Genomic DNA, 17,461 nt, shown 5'->3' with positions numbered 1-17,461 from the left:
TCAGATCCAAAGTGAGAGCTGGCTTAATAGATCACAGGTTTTACTTATGTTATTAGTTTACAGCAGTGGTCAATCAGTGAATACACTCGAAACTGCTGTCAAGATTAGAGTGGTGCCAGAAAAGCACAGCAGGGGAGAAGGTAGCTAAGAGGGGCTGAAAGACCTCTCCCCAGTCCCAGCCCCTCCCTCCCATTTATCTCTCCACCCGTGCATTCCTGATGAAGGGCTCTGGCCTAAAACGTCGATTTTCCTGCTCCTCGGATGCTGCCTGACCTGCTGTGCTTTTCCAGCATCACTCTAATCTTGACTCTAATCTCAGCATCTGCAGTACCCACTTCTGCCACATTCATAGCTGCTGTCAATATACTTTTAAGAATAAAGTTTATTATACACTAAACTAAATATACCATGCAAGCAATATTTGAAACTCTCTTATACTATATCAGAAACAAAGATTCAACCCTATTACCTCAACAACCCTATTACCTCAACAACCCTATTACCTCAACAACCCTATTACCTCACTATTACCTCAACAATAGCGTAACAGATACTCCAGCCTCAGTAAAGCAGCGCACGGCCTCTACTCTAAAATTCCTTGTTCAGTTTGCACCAGTGTCATTGATTTCTGGTGCTTTATTCTTCCTGACACCTGAACACTTTCAGTACACATGGGTTTTCTATTTATTCACCTTCCAGCCGCTTTCTGGCCAGCTTCAGTTTCCTTTGTCTAACATTCACAAACATAGAAGCATACACTCACTGACATGAAGGGTTTTCTCTTAAGATACTCTGTACTTTGACCCTGCACTGTCTTTTTGGAGACTGCTAAAGTAACAACTTCTTTTCATTCTGACTTAATCGGCCTCCTTGATGGCTCTGTCTGAGAGATATTGGACTCCTGTCATGAACACTCAGTTTTCTTCCTTCTACCCTGCACTGAATTGTTCATCTCTAGCTCTAAGGCTGTAAATCCCTATTAAACATTCACGTGTAAATCAGTTTCAGCACCTAGCACAAATCTAAAATGAAACTAAAACCATGTATCCCCTTCGGACTGTACACAGCACAGAAATACAAACCAAGCTCAGTGTATAATTCTTCCACTTTAGAAATGCAACAAAAAGGTAACTTTAAGAGGCAATTTCATCTTTCTGTGACAATAGCATTTCCCTTTTATTTCAGATCTGATGTATTTCCTTGAGATTAGGTATTCAGTTTGAATAGATAATAAAAGTTCCATAGAATTATTTGAAGGGTCCCAAGGGAATCAACTCAAGGGAATCTTTCACGAAGCTGTGATATTCCTGCCTGACAAAAAAACAGAGGAATTGGTGAATTAATGTTTGTGGGATCCTGCCATGCACAAGTTGATGGCCGTGTGACATCCATAGCAGCCAATTTACTTCAAAGCAATTCAGTGTGTATGAACTGTGCAAGAGATTTTGAAGAGAGGTGATAAATTGAGATAGAAATGCAAATTTCTTTCCCTGCATTCAAGCTTTCTTCTTCTCATCTTTCTCTCCTTCCCTCTTTAAACGTCAGGAATCCTCACCAATTTAATATTTTCATCAAACAGGAACCACTGGAAATGAGATACCCACGCATCATTTATCTGTTTAAATATTTACATATTTACATCGTTAAACAGCAAGAGGCTCAGCTATCTTGTTTCAAGAGGTTCATACTTGAAAAGTCCTGGATTTTCACATTTCTTTTGATTTAAAAACCTTTGATTTCTGATGTTTGATCAAAGTCTTGAAACAACACAAAGCTCTGCTTGCTTCAGTCGATGAGCTCAGTCAATAAAGCCTCGTCACAGTTGGGCATCGGGTGTGAATCTTGTACCAATTACAGACGTCAGCATGTTCTCCAAGCTCAGCTCAGTTGCTGCCTCGACATAAAAACTTTTTATTCTGGCTACAGCATTGCCCACATTAACATAGTCTGCTCATCACTTTCCAGATCTTCAGAAAATTCTTGTACTTACAGCACAAGAGCCAGCCACTCAGCCAGTTTTTCTAAAACAACTATCCCAAAGATATACAGGTTAGGTAAATGCAAAATTCCCCTAGTGTCTAGGAATGTACAGGCCAGATGGATTAGCCACCTGATTGGATGGGCCAAGTGGCCTTTTTCTGCACTACAATATAGGGATTCTAAGACTCCATGTAGATGTAAGAAACACAACGAAGAAGCTCTTCACTTTCTCAAGTCAGCTCTGCCATTTACATGGATAATTTTCTACTCCATTTCGCTCTCCCAGTCTATCCCTATACTCTTCGCTGCAAAGAAAATCTCTCAACTTTTCCTGAAGGTACTCTACAACTGAGCAACCACAGCTCGCACTCAATTGAGTAAAGAAAGATGTCCTCTTCAGCTCGGTTGTAAACGGTTAATCACTAATTCTGAGACAGCAACTCAGAATGTGGGCGGCACGGTGGCTCAGTGGTTAGCACTGCTGCCTCACAGCGCCAGACACCCAAGTTCAATTCCAGCCTTGAGTGACTGTCTGTGTGGAGTTTGCACATTCTCCCAGTGTCTGTGTGGGTTTCCTCCGGGTGCTCCGGTTTCCTCCCACAGTCCAAAGATGTGCAGATCAGGTGAATTGGCCATGCTAAATTGTGCATAGTGTTAGGTGCATTAGTCAGAGGGAAATGGGTCTGGGTGGGTTACTCTTCGGAGGGTCAGTGTGGATTTGTTGGGCCGAAGGGCCTGTTTCCACACTGTAGGGGGAATCTAATCTAATCTAATCTGGAATCTGTGGCTGGAAGAATCACTTATCCTGAGGAGCCAGGACTCGAGTCCTCAAGAATATTCTATATTTTAATGAGATCATCCTTTATTCTTTTACTGTCCAGGAATATATGCCCACACAATATGTATACATAAGGTAATCCTCTCCAGCCAGGATTCAATCGGGTGAACCCTCAATGTGTCAGTGCTAGGGACCCAGGTTCAATCCCATCCTTGGGTGGCTGTCTGTGTGGAGTTTACACATTCCCACAGTCCAAAGATGTTCAAGTTATGGTGGATTAACCATTCTAAATTACCCCGTAATGACCAGGGATGTTTCAGGCTAGGTGGGATAGACATGGGAAATGCAGGTTTACAGGGATAAGGGGTGGGGGATCTGGGTGGGATGCTCTTCAGAGGGTCAGTGTGGACTCAATGACACAAAATGGCCAGCTTCCACACTGTGGGGGCTCTCTGATTCTATGCCTTCTGTTTACACAGACAGTGGACTCCCTAACACCTTTTACATAACTACTTTCTTCAATAACAATGAAACACCCCAAGGTAAGATTTTTGAGACCAGCTATTATGGATCCCTGATAACCACACATTGCCTGCCTATCGATCACCTCCTCTCCTGCCTCCTCATTACTCATCCAACACACATTACAGACTAAGTTTCTTCAGACTTGTTAAGTGACCCTTTCACCTCTGACTGGACAGAACCAGAGTTTCAAACCCTTCTCCAACCTATGTAAATGTCCTGTGACTCTGCACTCCTGTAGACAGCCTTACCAGGCTTGCCCTTTTCTGAGCACCAAACACATTTTATTGAAATGTTCTTCAATCAAGGGCTCACAGTGGATGACGGATTAAAGGATGGAATGGGCACTAAGAATTTCTACCACCCTGATATCAGGCCCAGTGACACACTGGCACCAAGAGAAAATAGGAGAAAGTGAGGACTGCAGATGCTGGAGATCAGAGCTGAAAAATATGTTGCTGGAAAAGCGCAGCAGGTCAGGCAGCATCCAAGGAGCAGGAGAATCGACGTTTCGGGCATAAGCCTTCCTGAAGAAGGGGTTATGCCCGAAACATCAATTCTCCTGCTCCTTGGGTGCTGCGTGACCTGCTGCGCTTTTCCAGCAATACATTTCACCAAGAGAAAATGTCAACAGGAAATCTAGAAACAGTGCTTTCAAAATATCTGCCAGGGATGCTACTGCACCTTTGAAGGTTATTCTGCAGCTTGGCTCGATAGCAGCTGTGGTCTCCAGCAGTGAGTTGCCTTGAATTATTTCAATTGACCGTCTTTTCTTCTTCTTGGTCTTCTTTTATAACTACTATGACTATTTTAATGACCATTATCATTATTGTCTAACTGGTTATAACTCGTTATTCATGACATTCTTAGATTATTCAAGTGAAATGTCAAAAGGATTACAGACTAAACTGCATCGCTGGGTATTATCATTCCACAGCATGGCTGGCCATACAACTGAGGACCATGCTTCCCTAAGGCTCTGCAAATTCAGTGAGACTATTCTCCAGAGCAGGTGCAGTGAGACCACTTCTCAGCTCCAGCACAGCCAACACAATCCGAAAGACACAGGGAAAATGAGAAGACATTAATGATATAATTTAACGTAAAAATGTGTGAAGGGATTCATTTTGAAAGGAAGAATCCACACACCCAGAATGGGGTCATCTCAAAGAGGGTGTAGAAATTGAAAGACCTGGGAATATACGTACAAGAATCTTTGAAGTTAGCAGGACAGGTTCAGAAGACTTAAAAAAAAGCATATGGAGTCAGAGTACAGAAGGAAGCTCTTCCCGGCCTCTTCTGTCTCTCTCTCTCTACTTTACAACTGTCTGTGACTGCTGCACTCCCAAAAATCTCACCTCCTCAGCACCTCCAATTTTACTGGTGCCTGTGTCTTTACCCACGGAGCCATAAACCCTGGAATTCCGTCCCTCCCAATCGTCCCCTTAAAGACATTGCTGAAAACCTCCCTCTCTGACCAAGCTTTTGATCACTTAAATCTCCTACATGAGGTTTATTATCAAATGCTCTCAGAATGCACTGAGACACGTACTACAGTCAAGACTGGTATAACTGGGAACTTCTGTTTTTGTTGTAAATCTTCATGAATCACTGGCTCAGCTACAACATGGTGTTCAATTCTGGTTCCCTGGAATAACACAACTGTCCGATGAAGAGATTGGGTAAACTGGGCCAGTACTTTCTATAGTTTTGCAGAAAGAAAGGTGATCTCATCGCAACTTAGGATAGACATTTCCACTGGTTGGGGAAATGCCATTTAGGCCCAAGCTGAACAGAAATTATTTTACTCAGAAGACTGTGACCATTTTTAATTCTCTACCACAGTGGGCTGTAGAGCCTCATTCTTTGAGTGTATTTAGGGGAGAGGTTGAGGGATTTCTGATTAGCGGTGTATCAGTTACAGGGATGGGGTAGGTAATAGACAGGTAAATGGTTCATCAGCCATGACTGTACTGAATGACAGGACAGGCTTGATGGGCTGATTGGCCTGTTCCAGTTCCTATGTAGTAAAACATGCCAGAACATAGTACAGGATTAATTTTTTTTAATAAACAGCCTACACAGGGAGAGGTTTGAACAAGTGACAGAAGCTCAAAGAGGTCAGTTTGAAGGAGTTTCTTAAATGAGGAAAGAACGGGAGTGAGTGCAAAGGGGTTTAGTGAGGGAATTCTAGATCATTAGGTCTAAGCTAATCAATGGCATAACAGAGGGAACCAAATAACTGACAGCAAAGTATCTGCTTTGCCATATGTGGCTGGCTCATGGTACTGTGCTGCCCCTTTAGGTTCACCACGTGGAACACAGCTAAAAGGAAACACTCACCAAAATATCTCTCACTTGGCTTAGGGTGAACAAATGAATACCAAGCGTTGGACTCTCTCTCTTTCTCTCTCTCTCACACACACACACACACACACAATCTTTTAATAAAGATCCTGTATAAGCGGAATATTCATCACACACTAAACGCTCAATTCATAAGAGAGCTAAAGCTGGGTATTTAAACACAAACAGCTCAACAGATGACAGCAGAAGACACACTCACCAGCGAGTTAGGCAATGGTATACCTCAGGCATCTTATCAAAACTCCTATCTGATCTTGTTAATCTGACACAGAAATAGAACTGCGTTACTGTGACAACAGCTTCAGATCAAATCCAGACCATCTCAGCAATATGCATTACTGTGCCTTGACTGGCCAACTCAATTTAAAGCCTGAATAATTGTAGTTGATAAACTGAACTGATTGAGAAATTCTAATTAGTTAATTAGGCCCATTTAGCAGTTCAAGGCTGACAATGGCTGTGCTGCAGAACCAACTCTGTTAAAAACTGAGCGAGCTGCTGAACACAGTCACATGGCAGGATACACATAACCAGGTCTAGATTTCATTCAGAAATGTTTCCACACCCAGGTTTTGTCTTTGTTTTACCCGTGACCTCTCCTTCTTTCCTCAGTGGTGCTGCTGCTGCTGCTCACCCTGAAAACATTCGACAGAAAAGCACTATCCAAATCACATCTCCATTGAGCATTCTGAAAGCTGGTTAAAACTTCCTGGTTTCGCTGGGAGCACTGCACCAGTTTAATCAGGAAACTGTGACCTTCACCTCCTGACAGGGCAGCTAATGGTGAAACTAACCTGCATAATTCCACATGCCCAGGACTGGTCCTGCTCAGAGTCCAAACAGTGAAATCCCAGTTAATTAAAGCAAGCCTTGATCTGAGCAATGAAAAGCAGTGACCTTCCTCACTGCCAATGGAGCACAGTCACAGATTCAAATACCATCCTCTAGAGCAGTTTTGCAATTTATAATTCAAAAATGAATGAGTTTGAGCAAAAATCACTGATTAGTCAAGAACGCCAAAAATCCCAAAAAGCAAAGGTAAATATTGACTATTCAGAGAGGAATTCACAGCTGTCTGCAGCAGGAGCTAAAGAACCACGCATGGCCAGGTGGGATGGAGCTGCAGAGTGAGGGAGCCTGTCCTATCCACGATGGTTCTGGATTGAAGCCAACAGTAATTACACTCCAGGCTTCAGAAAGTCTACTTTCCAATGTAGCTACTCCTTATACAAGGCTACCACTTCTCAGTTATAGGAGAAAGGGAGGACTGCAGATGCTGGAGGTCAGCGTCAAAATGTGTGGTGCTGGAAAAGCACAGCCAGGCAGGCAGGATCACAGGAGCAGGAGAGTCAACATTTCAAGCATCAGCAATGACGAACAGCTTAGACGTGAAACATCGACTCACCTGATTCTCTGATCCTGTCTGACCGGCTGTGCTTTTCCAGCGAGACACTTTTTTACTTCTCAATTACAACACAAAGTGAAAGACACCAGTGAGAGAGAGTGGCCAAGTGGGAAGACACATTTAAGAAGTTAATTTTAAAGGGAGAATTACGAGAAGTAATACAAGTGGAATGGGACTATTTTAAAGAGGGTGCAGGGACAGTGTGACCAGAGGGTGTGGGTACTCAACTCTTTGATGATGTTTGAACAGGTTCAGAAGACTGTTGAAAACGCATTTTGAATCCTTAGCCTTACAAACAAACACAGCATAACAATCCAAGGAAATTAAGTCCCTTTCTATCTTCCTCCTATTCTACAACCCTCAAATGATATCTGATCCCCTCTAAACTTAGCCTCTTCCACGTCCCAGATTTTAATTGTTGCATCCTGGTGACTATGCCTTCATGGGCCTTGGTCCTAATTTCTGGAATTCCTGTCCTAAACTTCTCCATCACTAACTCTCTTTGCTCCTTTAAAACCTACCTTTCACGTATTTGATCAAATGACCAAATATGTTTTCACATAGCTAGATGCTAAACTTTGATGATATTCCTGCAAAATTTCTTATAAGTTTCACACATTAAAGATGCCTTAAAGGGCAACAGAAGCAGTTTCAAAAATAATTTCAAAGACAAATTGTTGAAATATTTGAATGGAAAGAAGTGTGCAGGGTTACAGGGAAAGATCATCTCTTTACAAAGAGGCAGTACAGATGTAATGGGCTGAATGGCCTCTTTCTGATCTGTGAGATCCTGACAAAGTGTATTTACATTTTTAAAGTATGAATCCAGCTTCCATGCATAATCAATGCTGAAGGTGAGGCTGAATAAATGACTTTCTTAAGGAAAGGTGACATGATGCAGGAGGTTGATACATTTCCTGATCATGATCGGAGAAGAGGGTTATGAAGGTGGTGTAAAAGGCCATGATTGCACTGAATGGTGGAACAGGCTCAATGGGACGAATGGCCTATGCTTGTTCCCACAAACCTGTCCCTGTCTGCCTAGTTGTTGAGGATAAGTTTCTGCAACAATGATACTTCAAACATCACTGCAAGGAACCAATTATTCTGAATACTATTACAAACAGTGTTGTACCAGGAAGATATATGAATTGGAAAATTAGTTTTCTTCTGAACATTTTGACCAAAACCCTGTTTTAAAGATGGTTTAACTGAAATTTAAATTAAAAAGATAACTTTATCACAATGTCAACTGTGGATTAGTGGTGCTGGAAGAGCACAGCAGTTCAGGCAGCATCCAACGAGCAGCGAAATCAACGTTTCAGGCAAAAGCCCTTTTTACAATGTCAACTGTGCCAACACGAGAAATGAAAATCATTTTGGTCTAATTAAATCTGTGATTGATGTTTAATTCTCAGCTGAAGACTGACGTTTTGCAGCTTCATTTTGTACATAGGATTTCAAATTTCTCAATAAAGACTCTTTAGGTTAAAAAAAAGTGATCTCCAGGTTAGAGGAAGTCCAAAAGGAAGAGGCACCCCCAACTCCCTAGGTCCCTCTGTTCTGTTTCAGTGGATTGTGGTGACCTGTGTCTAAACTCTATTTGTCTTTACTCTTTCTCCTTTCTTGGATTCTCTTACTCTGAGAAAACCTACTATCCCTCATTGTGGAGATTTTAATCGACCTCCAACACCGACAGCTTTTACGGAAAGAGGGTTCATGCACCCACTGCTTCCAGATTCCTTCCCCAGAGGAAAGCTTTTCTGCAGTGAACCAAACAGAACACTGATCATTTTAGGTCTCCCCTCAACCTACTAAATTTAACTTGGTTTGTGTTCCCTTAATGTAAACTGTCCTCATTGTTCAAACCTTTAAACTCTATATCAATGCAGTAATGGTACAGTGCTAGATTCAACAATATATTTTTATTCCAAATATCTTCTCAACCAGCCTATAATTAATTAATTACAGACTCACCCATGACATCACCTCTCTGAAACAGCATGCTGATGCTCAGTGGATGAACTCTACACACTAATTACAACTGTTCCATTACCTCACTTTCCAACAAGGCAGCACTAAAGTCTGTCATGGTAATCTAACCATTCACAGGAAAAAGAAGCCATGCACATTTAGGATAACCGAGCTGGAGGAATCATTACTCCTCCTCTAAATAATGCAGCTTTGTCCCTCAATGTGGAAGTTACATTACTCTTCAACAGTACAATTTGGATTTATAAAATATATTCAAAGGTGACGATCGCAAAAGTATATCACAAGAGGTCAATAACAAAACTCAACATTGGGCCATAAGGAGACATTAGCACAGGAGTTTAAAGCTTGATTAAAGAGATCAGCTTATCGCAGCATGGTAAAGAGGGAGGTGGGAGTGTGGTGCTGGAAAAGCACAGCAGGTCAGGCAGTGTCCGAGAAGCAGGAGAATCGATGTTTCAGGCAGGAGCCCTTCATTAGGTGTGGCCCTGGTAAAGATGAAGATAGAACAGAAAGGTGAAGAGAGGATACTCCAGTTGTCATAGAGCCATAGACCAGGGAAACAGACCCTTCATCCATGCTGACCATAATCCCAAACTAAACTAGTCCCACTTGTTTGTGCTTGGTCCAGATCCCTCCAAACCTTTCCTGCTCATGTACTTATCTAAATGTCTTTTAAATGCCACAACCATCACTTCCTCTGGAAGGTCATTCCACACATGAACCACTGTGTAAAAACTATTGTCCTTCATATCTTTTTTAACTTTTTCCTCTCACCTTAAAAATACTCCCCTTAGTGTTGAAATCTCCCAGTCGAGGGAAAAGATAACTGCCATTCATCTTACCTATAACCCCCATGATTTCATAAACCTCTACAAGGTCACCGTTCAACCTCCTATGATCCAGTGAAAAACATGCCAGCCTATCCAGCCTGTCCTTATAATTCAAATTCTCCATTCCTAGCAACATCCTGGCAAATATTTTCTGAACCCCCTCCAGCTTAATGAGCTCCTTCCTACAACAATGATCTTAGAGTAGGATCAAAGGTCGGCATAACATCGAGAGCCCAAGGGCCAGTATTGTTCTAACAGGGCCACCAGGAACTGGACACAGTACTCCAATGGAGGCCCCACCAATATCCTGTACAGCCTCAACATGGGCTCCCAGCTCCATCTGAACAATAAAGGAAAGCACGCTAAATGCTTTCTGAACCTCCCTGTCTATACATTACCTATATAGGTTGGGACCTAAACTGACAGCATGGCCATCAATGAGGGAGTGCATAAAGCTGGGGACACATTATAGGCCAAATTGGAGGTGTGTACATACCTCGGGAGGTTGGCGGGCTGAAGGGGATGATAGAGGTAGAGAGAGGCAAGCATATGGAAGACTGTGAAAGACAGATAAGAATGTTTAAAGATCAAGGTGCTGATGGTATGCACAAAAATGTTGCCAGATTGAGGTCAATAAAAGTTAGCAAGCTTTGGGACAATGGGCAAACAGGACTTTTGGCCAATTTTAGATTAGCTTTTTATAAATTCACCTATGGATCTTTGCTGGTTGGGCTCAGGTTTATGGAGATGAGAGAATGACTAGGAAGGAGTTAGAAAAGTCAAGTCTTGAGGTAGTAAAGGCAGGGAGGAGGGTTTCCAGATCAGATGAACCGAGGCAGGACAGGGTTAGATGACATTATAAAAGGTGGTGAGGTTAGAAACTTACCCAAGCGTCAAATAGGGCATTGTGAACAATCCAGTTCAGGTTGAGACTGTAGAGAGATCTGACAGAGGCAGATCGTATCACTGACAGAGGGGAAAGAGGGAGGACTCGGGGCGGCACTGTGGCTCAGTGGTTAGCACTGTTGCCTCACAGCACCAGGGACCCAGGTACAATTCCCGCCTCGGGCAGCTGTCTGTGTGGAGTTTGCACATTCTCCCAGTGTCTGTGTGGGTTTCCTCCCACAATCCAAAGATGTGCAGGTTAGGTAAATTGGCCATGCTAATTGCCCATACTGTTAGGTGCAGGGGTAAATGTAAGGGAATAGGTCTGGGTGGGTTGCTCTTCAGAGGGTCGGTGTGGACTTGTTGGGCTGAAGGGCCTGTTTCCATACTGTAGGGAATCTAAGACTGCAGATGCTGGAGAGTCACAGAGGATAGTGTGTGATGCTGAGAGAAACATAGCGGGTCAGGCAGCAACTGAGCAGCAGGAGACCGATATTTCAAGCAGCACCCTTCCTCAGGTTCTGCCTGACCTGCTGTGCTTTTCCCAGCACCACACCATCTACTCATAGACAGAGAGGTCCACCAGCACCTCTCCATTATTGGTGGGGATGAAAGCAGAGGCCACAGGGAGAAGGATTTGAGAAGATGGGCTGCAATACAGAAAAGGTGCCAAGAGATCTGTTTGTGTTCCAGGATAATCCTAGAATCATGAAAAATCTTCATAGGAAGAGCAGGGTCCAACAGTGTGTCATGAAGTTTAGCAGGAGTGGCTAAGCCAGTTCAAGTCAGTGGCATTTGGATTTAAGGGAATGAATGCAAATGGGACCCTGGTCAGTGTCAGAGAGATGAATTGTTCCAATAGGTTTAAAAGCAAAGTTGAAATGGGCTACAGTTGAATTCATTTTGATACCTAATACATACATACTACACAAAATTTTACCGCATACCAAACACTAGTGCGGATATTAAACAAACTCTCTCGTGCATGGTACACACAATTGTTTTGCCATTCCTGGACATAGGAACACATTTTAATAAAAGAAAGGGGATAAGTCAACCATGTTATTCAGGGAAGTGAAGGACAGCATCAAATTGAAAGAAAACAAAATGTGGCAAATATTAGTGGTAAATCATAAGAATGAAAAATTTTAAAGAAACAATAAAGGACAACCAAAAGTAAAGAGGGAGAAAATAAACTCTGAGGGTGAACCTGCAATTTATATCAAAACAGACAAAAAATTTTTTTTAATATATAAAAAGGAAGAGGGAGGTCCAAGTGAGCTTAGGCCCCTTTGAGAATTGGGCTGGGAAAACAATAATAGGGATCAGGAAATGGCTGAGGAGTTGAATAAATATCTTGCATCAATCTTCACAGTAAAAGACACTAACAGCATTCCAAAGAACTAAATAACCTAAGACAACAAGAAGGGTAGAACAAAAAAACATACAATGACTATTGCTCGAGAAAAACAATGAGAGAAACTAGTGAGGCTAAAGACCAATCAGTCCCATGACCCTGCGATAGGAGGGATGGGACAGGATGGGATGGGATGCATCCAATGATATTAAATGAAGTGCCTTAAGAGATAGTGACCACACTGGTAGCAATCTTCCAAAGATCATTAGATTGTGGAAAAGTCCCAAAGGATTAGAAAACTGCTGATGTAACTCCTTTCCACAAAGGAAGGAGAAAGTGAGGACTGCAGAAGCTGGAGACCAAAGCTGAAAAATGCGTTGCTGAAAAAGCGCAGCAGGTCAGGCAGCATCCAAGGAACAGGAGAATCGATGTTTCAGGCAAAAGCCCTTCTTCAGGAATGTGGAAGGTGGAAGGTGTGCCAAGCAGGCTAAGATAAAACGTAGGGAGGAGGGACTTGGGGGAGGGGCATTGGGAATGCAATAGGTGGAAGGAGGTTAAGGTGAGGGTGATAGGCCGGAGAGAGGATGGGGACGGAGAGGTCGGGAAGAAGATTGCAGGTCAAGAAGGCGGTGCTGAGTCCGGGGGTTGGGACTGAGATAAGGTGGGGGAAGGGGAAATGAGGAAGCTGGAGAAATCTACATTCATCCCTTGTGGCTGGAGGGTTCCTAGGCGGAAGATGAGGCGCTCTTCCTCCAGACGTCGTATTGCTATGGTCTGGCGATGGAGGAGGCCGAAGGAAGGAGACAAAAACAGGTAATTGTATACCAGTTAGATGAGTATCTGTTCTTGGAAAAATGTAGAAATCTGATACTACTGTTAAACCCATTAAAACTAGGGCCATATGTTTAGGATGAGAGGAGAAAGCTTCAAATACGTCATTAGAGGAACTTTTTTTTACAGAGGGAGTGGTTAGTGTGTGAAATGAGGTGCCAGAGAAAGTAGTGGATGCAGGTGTAGTTACAACAATTAAAAAGACTTTTGTATAATATCATGAATAGGAAAGATTTGGAGGGACATGGGCCAAACACAGGCAGGTGGAACTGGTTTAGTTTGGGAACATGGTCAGCGTGGAGTAATTGAACCAAAGGATCTGTTTCCATGCTGTGTGATTGTAAGTAATACCAGAGCATTTAGAGATCTGATCAAGCAGAGTTGGCAAGACTTCATGAAGGGGAATCATATCTAATAAATGTATTAGAATTCTTTGAAGAGGTAAGAAGCTGGAGAGATAAAGGGGAAGCAGCAGATGAAATTTATTTTGATTTCCATAAGACATCCGATAAGGTACCATATGTAAATTTACTTAATGAGATAGAACCGCATGATACTGGGGCTATATATGAGCATGGACAAAGGATTGACCAACTAATAAAAGACAGAGTTGGGATAAAGGGGGCATTTTCAAGATGGCCACCTGTAACAAGTGGAGAGCCACAGCAATCTGTACTGAGGCCACAGTTACATGCAATAGATATTAGTGACTGGGATGAGAAAAACGTGGAAGTATTATAACCAAGTTTGCGGATGGCATAAAAATAGCTTCTCCAGCACAATGATTTGAGTTGAAACTTCCAGCACCTACAGTCAGCTTGATTCTACTTAAAAGATGTTTAGGGTCTCGACAAGGCAGATGCAGAAAGGTTATTTCGTCTTGTGGGACAGTCTTGGACCAGAGGGTATAGTCTGAGCATAAGCGATTGGGTCAAATGGCCTATTCCTGCTTCTATGTGCATGGTTTGAAAGCTCATTGAAGACTCTGCTGCTCACATCGGTCATCAGCTCAACCCATGCTCGTTGATCTACAGTGGTTCATGGTTGATGAGTTCATTAAGTTTAACATTCTCATCCTTGGTTTCAAATTGGTCCCTGGTCTCAGCCCTCCCTATCTCTGTAGTCTCCTCCAGCCCCATTATCATCACCATTCTCTGCTCTGTTCCTCTTGTATCTCACTGATTTCAATTACTCCACCATTGATGGATGTATCTTCAGTTCTGCAATGACCCCATGAACCCTCTCCACCTTTGTCTGCTTTACAGAACAGTCCTTGAAAGCTAGGTCACCTGCTCCAGTATGTCCATGTGTGTCTTGGTGTCAATATGTTCCTGGGACCATTTTACTATGCTAAAGGCAATGTATAAATGCAAGTAATTGTTGTGAGATTTCTTTTTCCCTGTGTTGGTGTGTCTCACATAGCTACAGGAATGACAAAAAATACACACCCTGATTTATCAATATGCCTTCCCTCAACTTTGCCCTTTTACAATCTGTTAGATCTGTCAGAATCCAGTGATACCAGCACACATTAAGTACAAATAGAAAAGACAGTTCAACTGTAGGGAGTCTTTCCCCAGTGTAAAGTTCTGGGGAGATGATAATCACCACAGGTTGGTGAGGGGTGGCAAACCAAGGAAAGCAAAAACTAAACCGAGTTGAGTCTTTTTTTAGATTTCTGTAACCTGTACACCCAGTGTTGCAAGGCTACTTCAAAGGTCACTGAGCCGTCTCAATAATGGAGGAGCTGAAGTCATGTATAAGCAACATGAGATAAATCACTTATGAAGAACCAGTCCTTTACTAGAGTGCCAGCTCACTGAATATTAGATCTATCAGTCTGGATTCATAGGTGCTCAACATACTCTTCAGACTAAAGCATGTGTTTTTGGGGTTCAGGTTGAAAGATGGGCAAAGTTTCCCTGCGTACAACTGAACCAATTTTAGGAATTAATTTTATGTGCAGTGCTGGTGAAGGAAAGATCTTTGCTTACATATAAACAAAATACTGCGGGTGCTCTAAATCTGAAACAAAAAACAGCGCTGGATAAGCTAAGCGACAGCATCTGTGGAGAAACAGAACTAACGTGTCCAATATGACTCTGACTTGAAATGTTAACTGGTTCTGTCCGCACAGATGCTGCCAGGTTTTTATTCATGTTTAACTAACAGCAGAGCTGTGATACTACCGTCATGTTGGATACAAACAGCTCACTTCTTATTTCAAACCTGCAACCTAACTGAACATACAATTCACAGTCTTCAATAATCCCTTCACACATTCCAAGAAAAGCATGCAACACCAAACAAACCACTCAACACAGCATGAGCAAATCACACTGATGGCTATCCAAAGCCACCAGCCAGATGAGAAGATGCTGAAAAAGTAAATCCCCTCCCAAGGCAAAGTGAGTCCCATCTTACCTTCAGTGGCCTTGTTAATTGCTGAAAGGGTGCTCAAAACCTTGTTGAAGTTTAGTCCTTTGTACAGGTCATTGACATCAAATGTTTGCTGCAAACAACAAAGTCAAAAGAAAATCAAAGTTAAACTCGTACAGAAACATTACACGCTCAGGAAGTGGGCAATGATAGTAAGGTTACCATTTATTGTCCAATCCTAAAACAGATTTCCTTCTGAGGGACACAAGTCAATTGGATGGATTTTTACGATAATCTGATGGCTTCACAAATCACTTTTACTGAGTCCTAATTTTTATTCACATATTGTTTCTTAAATCTAAATTTAAGTTTGTAATCTGTTAATGGTGAGATTTAAGTTGTATGAATTATTAACCTTGGTTTCGAGAACACTAGACATACGATGATGCTATCATCCACGAATCAATATTCAGTGTACAGTCTACAGTATCTGTTGTCTGCCTCACTATAGTGAAGTTCATTAACACCATTTAAACAAAAATTATTTTTACATGAAGCAATTTAACTTCTGTTTCATTAAGATGCACCACAATCCACCAAAAGGGGATGTGAACCTTCCTGATAACAGGACACTTCTGTAAAATAGCCATGTTCAATTGCCTGAATCACAAAACTTACAGCATTAAATATTTATTCAAACTATTCCAAAAATTTAAGAACAGATTACTTTAGCTGCCAATTACATCGGCAGGAAGAGGAGAAAAAGGACAAATGAAGTGAATCAGTTTGAAGTGAGTGAACTTTGTTTTAAACCATCTGATCTGTGTTTCCTTCCTCTTTACCACGGACGGCAGGAGCAACCCAAAATATTTGAAAAACAGCTCAGCGTATGAAGCTCACTGCTGAGATTAACCATTTATGGGACTTTGGATACAATAGTCTGGACTTTCCACACTCGAAAATATTTAATTTAATCCACTAAGTAATTCTGGTTTGTCATCCCATTTCGTCACAGAGAGAACCTGCAGTAAAACAACATCTACCATAAGCCCTCAGGATCTCCCAGTCTATTATCCAGTCTACAAAGTACTTTTGAATTGCAATTACTGTTGTTTGTAGGCAAACATGGCAGCCAGTTTACAGAAAGCAAACCTCTAACACAAGAAAAACCCAACTGACTGTTTATCTATTGGGTCAAAGGTATAGCTGTTAGCCAGGAAGCAGATCTCATTTTGGCAAAATGAGTCCATGTAAAACACAAGCTGCACTGTATTGAATTCACAGCAAACATGTTCAAAATAAGCACCTCCACAGAATCTCTACATTCCTACCAAATGGCCAACCAAGATGGAAAGGGGAACCAATCAGGGCAGCGTCCAATAACAAACCAGTTCACAAGAAAACTTGGTGACCAGGAGCCACAACTGGCTGTCTCTGAATACTCCATTCCTGCAGAACAGACAGCATCGGGTTTGAACTGACTTTCTTACTTAGATGGGTCCAACTCGAACAATCCTTCGCTGCTGCAGCAATGGGAGATCCAGCCCACAGCAAATGTTACCACTGAATCAAGCTGGCAGCCAGGAGATATTTTGTAGCTGCAACAAGGTCTGTACTCACTCCCCAACCATACCCCAACAGGAGATAAAAAACTGATGAAGCCAGCAATTTCCTAATCCACAATTCATAATTTCATCACAGAGTTATAGAGATGTACAGCACGGAAACAGACCCTTCGGTCCAACTCATCCATGCCGACCAGATATCCCAACCCAATCTAGTCCCACCTGCCACCATCCGGCCCATATCCCTCCAATCCCTTCCTATTCATAAACCCATCCAAATGCCTCTTAAATGTTGCAATTGTACCAGCCTCCACCACATCCTCTGGCAGCTCATTCCATACACGTACCACCCTCTGCATGAAAAAGTTGCCCCTTAGGTCTCTTTTATATCTTTCCCCTCTCACCCTAAACCAATGCCCTCTAGTTCTGGACTCCCTGACCCCACGGAAAATATTTTGCCTATTTACTCTATCCATGCCCCTCATGATTTTGTAAACCTTTATAAGGTCACCCCTCAGCCTCTGACACTCCAGGGAAAACAGCCCCAGCCTGTTCAGACTCTCACTA

At 42.3% G+C, this 17,461-nt stretch overlaps 1 protein-coding gene across 3 annotated transcripts in view; it reads right to left on the bottom strand.

The window, feature by feature from the left end:
• The window catches only part of arhgef6 (Rac/Cdc42 guanine nucleotide exchange factor (GEF) 6), a 157,578-nt gene that overhangs the window by 101,016 nt on the left and 39,101 nt on the right, over nucleotides 1–17,461 (bottom strand). For all 3 annotated transcript variants that reach the window (XM_072595638.1, XM_072595636.1, XM_072595637.1), the window contains one exon: nucleotides 15,375–15,462. In XM_072595638.1, the coding sequence (XP_072451739.1) occupies nucleotides 15,375–15,462 (88 nt within the window). The remainder of the gene's footprint in view (nucleotides 1–15,374; nucleotides 15,463–17,461) is intronic.

The sequence above is a fragment of the Chiloscyllium punctatum genome, chromosome 25 (genome assembly GCF_047496795.1).
Source record: "Chiloscyllium punctatum isolate Juve2018m chromosome 25, sChiPun1.3, whole genome shotgun sequence".
Classification (NCBI taxonomy): Eukaryota; Metazoa; Chordata; class Chondrichthyes; order Orectolobiformes; family Hemiscylliidae; genus Chiloscyllium; species Chiloscyllium punctatum.
Note: the sequence above shows the minus strand (reverse complement) of the source record. Positions and strands in the feature narration are given on the sequence as shown.